The sequence below is a fragment of the Megascapheus bottae genome, chromosome 28 (genome assembly GCF_031878675.1).
Source record: "Megascapheus bottae isolate mThoBot1 chromosome 28, mThoBot2.hap1, whole genome shotgun sequence".
In the NCBI taxonomy this organism is placed as follows: Eukaryota; Metazoa; Chordata; class Mammalia; order Rodentia; family Geomyidae; genus Megascapheus; species Megascapheus bottae.
The window spans coordinates 7,748,768-7,761,409 of NC_143536.1; the positions used below are offsets into that span (position 1 = coordinate 7,748,768).

Here is a 12,642-nt window from a genome sequence, read left to right on the forward strand (position 1 = left end):
CTCGATATTTGCGTACCCAATGCTATGAACATGGTATTGGAAATATAAACACAACTACACAGACATAAAAATCTATGACTCTATACACATAATGTATTATTACATAGATTAATATGTACCTCTGACATACAAACCCTCAGCCTAATTTTAATTATGTTCTAAAATCTAAGTGCCAGTGATTGTATATAGAGATTCCCTTCTTGAATACTTGGTTGTTAAATACATCATTTGAAAGATGATGTAAAAATCAATGTTAATAAATTCTTTAATAAAAAAAACAATGACTTGAATGTTTTAGAGCAGCTGGGAGAAGCCAGGAGTGGGATCAAGGTTTGACATCACCCAGGGGAAAAAAAACAGTGAACAGGAACTTGTCTCAGACAACCTAGCGTTTTCAGCTACTGAGGAGAAAGAGAATTGGAAGGTTTATGGTTGGAGGCCAGCCTGAGCAGAGAGATACTGTAATTCCATCTCAACAAGCAAGCCTGGCATGGTGGCTCAGTCCTGTTCCCTCAGGTACATAGGAAGCTGTAGGCAGGAGGGTGTTAGTCTGGGACTGGCCGCAGGTAAGTGTTGAGAGATCTTCTCTGAAAAATTAAGTTAAAACAAAAAGGGCTAAGGGCATGGCTTACATGGCAGAATAAATAACTGCCTAGCTAGCATGAGACCTTGAGTTCAAATCCCAGCCCCACCCAGAGCGGTAAAGAAGTAGTAGAGAGGGTTTTGACAGACTCTGGAAGCTGAGCCATGTACAGGTCTCCCGTCCTGGGATATGAAGGTAGCCTCAAGGGAATGGCTGGTCCCTTGGGAGTCAGGACCTCATCTTAAGTAAACTATAGTGTGATATAAGCCAACTCATCTTTGCTTCTCTGTCCCCACCCTTCATCTCTCCCATTTCTTCCAGCCTATTGATCCGGTCTGTGAAACTAGGCCATGGGTATTTCAGCATGCTGAGAGAGGAAACGGCGATGAAAAAGAGACAGCAACTGCTTCAGAAGCTGGAAGAGGAAGAAAGAAATAAATTCCAACCTGCCCGAAAGTTCTCAGAAATACAGTACAGTGAAAACTTCCTGGGGTGAGTGGATGAAGCAGCCAGAGTGGCTGATAGCCCCCAGCTGACCAGCCTGGGTCCACAAAAGGAATGGACTCAGGGCTGTTGAATGCAGGAGCTGTGCTCAGAAGAAAAGTCCACGCCACTCCACACTGGAGGACAGGGTGCCTGATCAAGACTCTTGTGCCTCTTGATTTGATTAATGGTCCCGTAAGAACCTTCCACTTGTTTGGATGGGATTTTTTTTTGTCGGTTGTAGGGCTTGAACTCAGGGCTTAGGCACTGTCTCTGAGCTTTTCTGCTCAAAGCTAGCAATCTGCCAGTTTGAGCCACAGCCCCACTTCCAGTTGGAGATAAGAATCTCAAGGACTTTCCCATCCTGGTGGCTTCCAATCATGATCCCCAGATCTCAGCCTCCTGAGTCTCTAGAATTAGAGGCATGAGCCACCAGCATGGATGGGACTTCTAATCTATGATCTCAGGGCACAATTTTCCCTGAGGTTTTGGTGTGGGAGACAGGGTTTGTTTAGCTGAATAAGTGTAAATATGCCCAGGCTCACCCATTGGTTCAGCAATGTGTCCTCTAGTAGATTCTATGAGCTGTACAGGGCTGGTTATATGCTTGCTATTACTGCAAGGTATCTATGAAATGAGAGGGTGAAATGTTATAATGCAGCCTTGAGAGATTGTCCAACAGAGACCCATCCATCACAGGGAAGGCACAAGCTTTAGACCCAATCAAGACCTGAAATGGAATCCTAGCTTTCCCTATGCAAGTGTCGGCCTTTGGACAATTCCCTGAAGCTTTCAAGCCTTCCTTCCCTCAGCCTCCCACATGAATGAAGGCAACCAAGCTTGTCCTGAGGATTAAATGAAATGATACTTAGCACAGAGCTCAGCATAAAAGGCACTCTCGATAACTGTATGCTATTATTATACAGTAAATGAATTTAATCTCTCTGGGCCTCAATTACCTAAAATCGTTAACTATGGACCTAAAGCAGCCCCTGTCTAAGAGCTGTGCTGCTATAAATATGACTCCAATCACAAAGGTATTAAAACTATAAGTGCTCATTTATAAGGACTTTTTAAAGCAAGTATTTGATCTTGAGCTTTATAAAGCAAAACAAGTTTCTTTTCATGTGCCTGGCACCACCACCAGCAGGATCTAAGACCACAGAATAGGTTCCTTCAGACAAAAATGTTCGGTCTGACTAACTATGCTGGGGTGGTGGGGGGGTGGAGGGGGGAAAGAAGAGAAAAATCAAGCATGTCCCTGAAGACTCAGGCTTCGAGTCTTCCCCACTGAGCTCAGTGACCTCGTTCTCAGCTGCACAGTCAGCTGAAAAGGTGAAAGATGCAATGGGGAGAATTTATTTTATTACTGTGGCTGAGCTAAGGTGTAAAACCAGAGAGTAAGGAGGGTAAACACTGGGTTAATGTCTCCGTATTGAATTCTAGATCATAGGGAGATAAGAAGGTTGAGCCAGTGAAAATAGGACACAGCAATGTATTTGCTGGTGGGTTTTGTTTCTCTTTCCCTTTCCCCTCTGAAGCTGAATGAGGAGTCGATGAAAATGGGAATCAGACCCCCGGAGTCGCATCCTGTCTGGGCCCATCTTTCAGTCAACTCTGTGACCCCAGGATTATCACCCATCCCTCAAGAGAAAGGAAAACTCTGCACTCCTAGGCTAGCACTGTCTCCTCAGGTCCCCTCTATCCCATTCCCTTCACTAAGGTGGGACTGGGCTTTGAACATAGGCCTTTGTGCTTGCTGGTGGCTGGTGCTCTACAACTTGAGCCATACCTCCAGTCCAGCTTTTTGCTGCTCATTTTGGAGATGGACTCTAAAGAACTTTTCTGTATGGGATGGCTTTAGGCATCAATCCTCCAGTTCTACACACATTTATCCCCAGATAGGGAGGTAGCAGGCTTCGTAAGGGAGATGGAGAATGGGAAACCAAGGGGCTGGAGTCTAGGTGCACATCGCCTTGAAAGCAGGCAGTGTTCCTTAGTGGAGAAAGAAGCCCAGATTTCTCAGAATTCCCAAGATCTAATGCGGCAGTGCTCTTTCATTTTTGTATGAAATCTCCTAGTTTGAGATCAGTTGATTCAATTACTCATGCATGCATTCATACACACAATAGGCTAATTAAAACATGCCTGTAGATTGAATTCTGTCAGGAGTTTTAAAGACAAAAAAAAAAAAAGAAAAGAAAAAAAAATCCATCCTATGACTCAACAGATCAAAAAAAGAAAAATGAAAAGGAAAGGCTGTTTTCTGAAACTGAGATGACTTTCTCAGTGATGGCAGAGGGGGAAAAATCACTGAAATATGGGTATTAAACTGTTATTATGGTGTTAAATTGCTCTTCCTGGAACACAATTGAGAATGGTGGTGGTTCATCTTGATTGCCCACTGATTGGAGTGAGACAGGCCTGGGAGGTTAGCAAAGCCCAGCCCTGCGCTGTGCGTCTCTGGGAGGACATTTCCAGGGAGAATTAACTAAGGGAGAGACTTGCCCTGAACGGGGCCAGCAGCATGCCAGAAAGGCTGGGGGCCTTGACAGATTAAAAGGCGAAAGGTCAGGCCCAACAGCTCACGTGGTTCAGGGACTCATGCCTGTAATCCTGGCTACCCGGGAGACTTAAATTGGGAGACTCACAATTAGAGCCCTGTCTAGGGGAACAGTTAGCAAGAACCCATCTCAACCAATAAGCTGAGTATTGATGGCAGGCATCTGTAATCCCAGTAACTTGGAGACACAGGTAAAAGGACAGATATCCAGACAAGCCAAGTAAAAACCAGAAACCCTATCTAAAAAAAAACCTCCAACAGGCAGGGCTATGGATGTACTCAAGTGGTAGAGTAGCTGCCTAGCTAGGACAAAATAGGACCTCCTCCAATAAAAATAAACCAAGGAGAAAGTATGTGAGCAGAGACTCTTTCTCTCTCTGTCTTCTGCTTCTTGTCCACCATAAAGTAAGCAACTATTCTTCCATGCTCCAATGCCAGGATAGACTGAAACTAAAAACCAAAAATAAATCTTCCTTCCCTGAAGTTGTTTGGCTCAGGCATTTTCCTGTAGCCCTGACACTGTCTTATACAATTTTTCAAGAACACACTTCCAGACAGGACCTAGTGTCTCACCACTGCAATCTGTCTGCTCAAGAGGGTCAAGCTAAAAGGAAGGATCACAGTCCATGGCCAGCTCAGGCAAGAAGCTAACAGCACCCCACTTCTCTCAACCAATAAGCTGGGTGCAGAAGTGTGCTCGGGTCATTCCAGAGATGCACAAGAGGATTATGGGCCAGCTCAGGCTGAAGCGGAAGATCCTACCTGAAAATTTAGTAAAGCAAAATCACGGTGGGCGATTGCCTCGTATGTAGTGGGTTGTCGCTACTCACAACCAGGGCCAGTCGCCGGATACCGGGCCAAAGAAATGAAGTGGGGGCGGGGAACAGGAAAACTGAGGGTCCAGCACTCACTGACTTCTGAACCCCGAGCTCCTGTTAGCAGGCTTATTTATTTAGCTCAGTACAGGGGAGGTGACTACAGGTAAGGTATCTTGTGGTCACAACCATCGGCATGAGGTACAGTTTGTACACAGTGACAACTGACTCCCTTACCATTAGGGAGCGGAGGGGAGCAGTAAGCATTTAACCCCAACACAGACATTCATCTTATTTCCAAGGCCTCAAGCTTTTAGTGTCTAAATCGCTCTAACATAAACACACGTAGCGTAGTAACTCACACATTTGTCTTGCCTCGACTGTTTGACCTTTCCAGGGTCCAGTTCTTGGCCTTCCCACCTCTTTATCCTTTCCTGGTCGCACATCTCAGTTCCAGGGATCCCTACAGTGAGTGCCCTTGTAGTGTCTGCCCAAGGAACCCTAGCAAGAGAGGAGAGCATCTACAGTGTCTCCTCAGCCTCACCTGGTCCTCTTTCTGCTTTTCCAGCAGTGCCTCTGATGTGGAGAAGTACAAGAAGCTAGCAGCCAGCGGGATGTTGCGCCCGTTCACCCCCATCCACAGCTGCATTATCTCCCCCTTGATGGCTGAGTCTCACGTGTAAGCAGTCCAACCCCGGTTTCATTTGCCTGGCTCCTTTCTAAGCCGGAGCCAATCTGAACCGACTCAGTGAGTTGCTCGGACCATTCTTTTGCCCACCCAAAGGACTCTAAATACAGGGAGGCTGTTGGGTATATATAATAATAATAATAACAACAACAATAATAATAACAATAATAATATGTATGTATATTATTGCTTCTAGGTCCACAGGTTAGCTGGGCATTTCCTCAAGTCTAGGTCGGCTCATTGGGGGTTAGAAACCTGTGTCTCTCAATAGGCAAGGACAGATTTGTTCTCATGGTGTGTGCAGGAATTCAGAACAAGGGCTTCAGCATTCCAGGTCTCCTGAGGCATAGGGTTGGCATGGACGCAGTAGCCCCAAGTTTTGCTGCAAGCAGGTCAGCCATCAGGCCCCAGGCACAGGCAGAGAGGGAAAGATGTTAATTCTTGATGGGGAGACAGTGTGGCGTGATGCAGGGTGTCCTCGGGGAGAGGGGTGGAGAGTCAGGACCCTACTAAAAGGAGGCATGGATCAGGAGTTCATTATCCTGCTGACGACTCTGACTCTCGGTCATCATGTCAGCTAGGATAGACAGAAGCCAGGTGGGCCCCGCCAGTCCTGGTGCAACTGATTCCAGATAGACTCCTCATTCTGAAATGACTGTGTAGAGATCAATTCAAGCATGTCAGAGGAGACTTGACCTGTAGCCTGAAAACTGGGGTGGGATCCAGGGATAAAATACAGCCTCCTGGTCAGTCACTAAGATGACAAGGCTTTCCCCTTATAGCATTTCCTGACAGTGCAGCCAAAGTGATGCCTGCATCCCACGTCTGGATTTGCCTTTGGCCAGTGGCAGGAGATACTGGGAATGGCTTTGTACACATTGTCTGGCTCCCTGAGCACAAGGACAACGACACTGCTCTCTTCCCCGGGATGCTCATGCCCACTGCATCCTGGCTAGTAGCAGTCGGTGGAGCGGGCCACATAGGTGTGGGGTGGAGGGGCTCAACCAGGTTCTGAGCTCAGCCACTGCACGGGCCAGCCCTGTGCACCCTGCTTTGGCATCCTTGCACCTTAGGCTCTGAATGTAGGCAAGCAAATGCTTCTTCTTTTAATTTGATAAAATCCTAGATATCACACTTTGATCTGGCACTTGAGTCCCGTGGAAAAGGTCCTGTTTCCAGAAAGTATGTTTTCCAGGGACATTTTTTTGTTTTGTTTTCTGTTTCCTATTTGTTTCATGGAAGATAAAATGGTTAATCATAGGTTCCGATGGCAAGGTCTGGGTTGGCTCAGATAGAACACTGTCTTGACAAAAAGGGACATCTTTACTCTCTCCCAAGAGACAACACCAATACAGCAGCAAAGAGATTAAACATAGGAGCTGAGATTTCCTGGACTCAGATCCCAACTCTGCCATTTGCTGGCTTCTATGACCCTGAGTGGATTTCATGGCCCATGCTCCCTTACACAGGTGGATGGGATGTTGAGATCACAAATCCGGTCTCGCATCAACAGGTGGTGGTGTCTACAAGCCTACCCTACCTGCACAACTAACTCATTCTGTTGACTTCCTCATCCTCCCCACGTATCCTAGGCCTGCAGATAATCAGAACAGGGGTCTCTCCGACTGCCTTCCATATTTCCTGGGTTTATGGTGATAAGAATAGATGGAGGGGCTTTCCCATGAAGACTGCTGACTGAATTCTGGCACAGTCATATACCAACATACTGTTACTCTAGGGCCCAAGAGGACACAAAGATGTAGTGAGGGAGAAAATTCTCTCCACAGAAGGAAGGGAGGGAGGGAGGGACTAGCCACTGTTGGCTCCATACCTTACAGGCATACACAGCTCCCTCAGTACACAGGGGGAGGGATGGGGACAGATGCACCAAGCTGAGGGAGACGGCCACCTCTAAGGGGAGACTGGGTCAACTCTGCCCTAGGCTCCAGGGTTCCGCCCCTGCCTTCTGAACAGTGGCTTTCCTGGAACCCGTGAGGATGGATTTCTCCCTAGCCTTAGGACCCCTAGGGATGTTGACTGAGGCAGAATGCATTTTCAGGCAAGAGCAATTATGCAGCTTGGTAATGGAGGCCTCTCCTCTATTAGTGTGGGAGAAACTGGGCGGGAGAAGGGCTGCTTCCAGGATGACACCTTGGTTCCAGGAAAAAAAAAAAAGGCCTGCAGTGAATTAACCCTCTCTCGACCCCACTCTCTGTCAAAGTGACCACTGGCCAGGCTTTAAGAGCAGCCCATCAGAGAGGACTGTGGGATTAATCAGACCCCAGTTTGAGTCTCAATGGTCCCAGCTTGGAATCCTTGACCTTGGGTGACTCACTTCACATCCTTCAGATAGAAGGAGTATCCTTCTAACATTGTCAGCATCAATGTTAAATGAGATAGATAATCATTCAGGCACCAACTGTGACACTGCACCTCTCTGAACCTGTTTTCCCTTCTCTGAAATGTGGATAATAATCATACCCCTGTCAGCTGTTGGGAGAATTAAATATGAATGAAGCAAAACCCATCAATACCCAACTCACTGTTTCATACAAAATACTCCCCCCAAAAGTCAGAAAATAGAGGTTAGACATACTGTTAATCATGTTTTAGTTACATTTTTCAAAGAACATATTGTTAATCATGTTTTAGTTACATTTTCAAATAATATGTTAACACTTTTTTGTTGTGATCATTAAAAGGAAAACAGCACTCAGTTCAGGCCAAGACAAGCTTAAGTTGGGAATAAACTGCCAGGCTGACTCTGAGTTCAGCTCCACATAGGATTTGGGGTACATTTTGATGGGCAAGCCACAAGTAAGTCTGAAAGTTCACCCTGGGCCAGGAATTTCTTGTTTGGCCAGGTGTGCTCAGATTACAAGGTCCTGGTGCAGTTTAGCAGATAGTTTCTGTCTCTCAGCAGTGGAGTCTTGGAGGATGTCTCCCTGTGACAGCAGTACAGTATGAGTTCCTTCCCTTCCTTGGTTCCTCTCATTTGTCTGAGTCAGAACCTGGAGCTGGAGGACGTTCTGTTACCTTTCCTCACCAGACCTAAAATCATCTTACTCCAGATCTTGCGCTATCATGACTGGCCCCGAGATGTTCTGGGCATAGCTTCCCTAAACCCTGTGCACTCCACAGCCCTCATCTCTACCCTGGAACACCTGAATCACGTCACCAGCAAGGCCCAAGGAATGTGAACAAACCCCTTCCACATGCCTGCCCCTGCTGCCAGCTCTCTATCTAGGAACCAGCACAGCTCTGATATCCATGGCTACTATAGTGAATAATGTGGTTCCTACAGGATCTCACTGTGTCCCTCGATTTCTCTTGGCAGGGAGCCCCTCTTCCGCCAGCTCTGTGCCCTCCACTGGCTTCTGGAGGCTCTGACCATCGACCACGCCCACCACACCATGAAACCAGTGATCACCTGCTGGAATCCCAAGTACGCTTCATCTAAACACAACCTGGTGGGGAAGGGAAGGAGTGGGGCTCCTCTCCACTGGTCCTTGCTTTTCCTTTCTTTCTTTCTTTCTTTCTTTCTTTCTTTCTTTCTTTCTTTCTTTCTTTCTGTCTGTCTTTCTCTCTTTCTGTCTCTCTGTCTGTCTTTTTTTTTTTCTTCTATTTTTGGTATGCTGATTTGCTTTAGGGAGTTCTACATGGGAATCAAACCAGGATGAACTAGAGCCAGCTCTAAGGACCTGAAAGAGCCAACTGTGGGCGCATTCAGGGTTGTTAAAACCAGTCAGACAGAATGACAGCAGTTACACATGGAAACTGACAATGCTACAGGGCACACTGCAGAATCCACACTTAGATTTCTCTCCGACACTCAACAAGTGCTATGTCTCCAATGGTTTTTTTTTTTTTTTGCATTTGTTTTCCTTTTCCCCTTCTTCTCTTCCCTTTTATTCTTCCCTTTCCTATTTTGTTTTTTTTTTGTTGTTTTTTTTGTTTTTGTTTTTGTTTTTTTTGCCAGACCTGGGCTTGAGCTCAGGGCCTGAACACTGTCCTTGGGCTTTCTCAAGGCTAGAGCTCTACCACTTGAGCCTCAGCACCACTTCTGGCTTTTTTCTATGTATGTGGTACCAAGGAATCGAACCCGGGTCTTCATGCATGCTAGGCAAGCACTTTAACCACTAGGCCAAACTCCCAGCCCTCCTATTTTGTTTTATTTTGTTGGTCGTGGGACTTGAACTCAGGACCTGGGAGCTGTCCCTGAGCTTTCTTTTACTCAAGGTTAATACTCTACCACCCTGAGCCACACAGCTCTACTTCCTTCCCTTTGTTCTCCTTTATTTCAAGAGGATTGATTTTTTGACTTCTTGCTTTGTTTTGTTTTGCTTTGTTTTAATTTTCTCCATTTGAATATAATTATGTTATATATACAACATATACATATATACATTTGGACCCAAGAGGGTATATAATATTTAGGTCCCTAGAGAAACTGAGTTTGCCCAGACAGGCACTCCATCACATGTTATGTAAGCCAAGAAAAGTGCTAGCAGCGTCACCACCAAAAGGAAGCATCAGGTAAAAGCTCAGACACAAGAACTGAACTGTCATACAGGTGGAATCAGGAACACAAAGACATGTGAAGACATTGATTCTTGAGTTGGAGGTATGGCTCAAGTGACAGGGCACTGCCCAACAAGGGTAAAACCCTGAGTTCAAACTTCAGTACTAACACACACACACACACACACACACACACACAAATATACACACATATACTAATATGCATATATATAGATATACATACTAAAACTGAAAAAGGACATTGATTCTTTGAAATGTTAAGTTGTTTGTAAGAATGAGACAAAAATGGTAAAGAATTCTGACTTGGAGAGATGGATTTATACTGTGAAAACCACAGGCTGAGTTAAGTAAAACAACCACCCCTGCCCCATATTAACAGTCCTAATATAAGGATAATGGGTCCTTCACACTGCCCTGCCTCCCCGGTGAATTCAAGTGAATTTTTCCTCTTCAAATGAGTTTTAATTATCTTCTTCTTCATCCCCCAACTCCCTCTTCATACTTCTAATTTGTCTCTTCTGCCAGAGCCCTGGTAGACTGATCTTACATTGAAACACACACACACACACACACACACACACACACACACACACACACACACACACAATTCATGCATCCATAAACTGGATAGTAATGTATTTACCACGTTTCTTTGGGATAACATTACAACTGCACGTTTCTCCCAATACATGGTTTACCAACTATTTTTTAAGAGCAATAATCTGTTTTTTATAGAAATCCAATAATGTAGCAAAAGGTATTGCTAGGAGAACTTTTGCATAAAGCAAGAAGTTTGGGGACTTGGGAGACTGGGGAAGGGACATCCCACCATGGCACCCCAGTTACTTACAAAATATATTTGCAGTTCTCTGAATTTGTTTTTTAAAGAACCAAGCCCGTAAATCTTTCCTATGCATTATTTATTTTTCTTTAAAACAAAGCTGCCCAAGTTATAAGTGGATGGCATATACTCTTAGGGAAAAATTTTTCAAAACATTCACAAGTATCGACAGTATAAAATCTTTTATTTCCTTGTTGAAATCCCTTCTTTAGAGAAAAGTCCTTTTAAAGGTCTAAGAGGGTGCAATTCCAAATCTTCCTAATATCTTCCCCTTATGAATATATTCAAACACACCCCTTTTTTTTTTTTAAAGAGAAATGGGATTACAACGCCCATGTATTGTTCTTTGCATGGTTTTCCCCTTGGCGGTGACTCCTGCAGGTATCTTTCTGTGTTGGTCCACACAAAGCCTCTGCACTCCTTGAATATTGAAAAGAATGCACAGCGGGGCATTCCATTGTGTGCACAGAGCATAATTCAGATAATCATTTCTCTATTGACAGACGCAGATGCTGGTCCCATATTTTGACATTTTGAGTAATACTTCACAGAGCATCCTTATACCTGTCTTTTATGCTCAGCTGCAAACATTTCTTTTGGCTAGATTCTGAGAAATGGGACTTGCAAGGTCAAAACAACGTCTAATTTGTGTTCACAGTTGATTGCTTGATTCTAAGAAAAAAAGGCCCTGAAGCCAACAGACTTGATAGCATTTCATCTTCCACTGAGTCCGCAGCAGCCGCAATTTTGCCTCTGACATGTGGACTCCCATCTTCCCCAGCAGAGAAAGAACATCATGGAGGATTTGAATTGAGGGGGAAAAGGGGCTATCTTTATTTCTTTCCATTTTTTGTGGAAATGTGCTCAGAACAGGAGCAAAAATTGCTCATGTACGTGAGAAGGCAGAGTAGTCACGTTGAGAGTAAGCCGAGTAGCATTAGGACCTGTTAAGGGTGGAATCCACAAAGATCTATGAATGTTCAGCATCTCTGCGGGGAGCAGGGACCAGAGCTGAGACTCCCCCAGGAGGAGTGTATTTACCAAGCTTGTTTAGTGAGGAGAGAGAGAGAGAGAGAGAGAGAGAGAGAGAGAGAGAGAGAGAGAGAGAGAGAGAGAGAGAGAGAGAGAGTGTGTGCTGGTTCTAAGGCTTGAACTCAAGGCATTGGTACTGTCCCAGAGTTTTCTTTGCTCAAAGCTAGCACAATACCACTCGAGCCATAGCCCCACTCCCAGCTCTTTTGTTTTGGTTTTGATTCTTGTTGCTTAATTAGAAATGAGTCTCACAAACTTTCTTGCCCCATGAATTCCCCCTAATCTTCTGAAAACCCAGAAAGAGTTGAGTGAGAGCAAAATTTTGGGCCTCATAGGGACCTAGCTGATTCAAGCCTCCAGACAGAACTCAGCCCCCACGAAGTCCCCACTGCACTGTGATGCCCCTGGAACCCCAGTGAGTCTCACTGCCCCTAGCTGCCCCAGAAAGACAGACATCATTGGACTAGCTCTTAATTGGGGAATGCAACAAGAAGTTGCTGGGTAGTGCTACAGTGGCCAGGGCATGGGCTTTCCTTTAAATTGAATCCTCAAGGAAAGGCGCATTCAGAAGCAGGCATTGGAAGGAAATGTGATTCAACAGCATCAGTTCTGATTCTTGAGTGTGAAACTTCGGAGTGGGAGAATGAATGTGGCAGGCCTCAGGAGGCAGAGAGGCCATGTGACCATCCTGCCGTGAAATCCACAGAGCTCCCTAAAGGACTTCTGTCCCCTTTCCTGGCTCAAAACCACCATTTCCTCCCCTCAATCATGACAGACAGGTGAACACATCTTAAATCAGCCTCTGAGCCTTCCACCCTGAGAAACAGACGTTTTTACCCCAAATTTGAGTTGGAAAAAGCAAGAGTGAAGTATTTGAGAAAATTGCTCTGATTGCATCTTTGGGTAGACATCTTCAAGTGACCGCCAGGAACAAAATGTGCTCTGCAGACAGAGTTAAGAGATGAGACTGCTCAGTGCTCTCTTCCATTGATTTCTCGCAGACTGCAGAAGGGGAAAATTATGGCCTGAAAATTACAGCTTCTTCTCCCCCCTAGAGCTGCCCTCATGTCTCATTCCTAGTCATCATCTCCTCCT

The 12,642-nt window shown here is 45.3% G+C and overlaps 1 protein-coding gene across 4 annotated transcripts in view; it reads left to right on the forward strand.

Annotated features, from left to right (window-relative positions):
• Nucleotides 1-12,642, forward strand: part of Ccdc60 (coiled-coil domain containing 60) — a 96,406-nt gene that overhangs the window by 59,941 nt on the left and 23,823 nt on the right. For 2 of the 4 annotated variants that reach the window (XM_090320222.1, XM_090320225.1), the window contains 3 exons: nt 905-1,075; nt 5,013-5,123; nt 8,470-8,577. In XM_090320222.1, the coding sequence (XP_090176348.1) occupies nt 905-1,075; nt 5,013-5,123; nt 8,470-8,577 (390 nt within the window). The remainder of the gene's footprint in view (nt 1-904; nt 1,076-5,012; nt 5,124-8,469; nt 8,578-12,642) is intronic. The other 2 variants (XM_090320223.1, XM_090320224.1) reach the window with 2 other exon arrangements.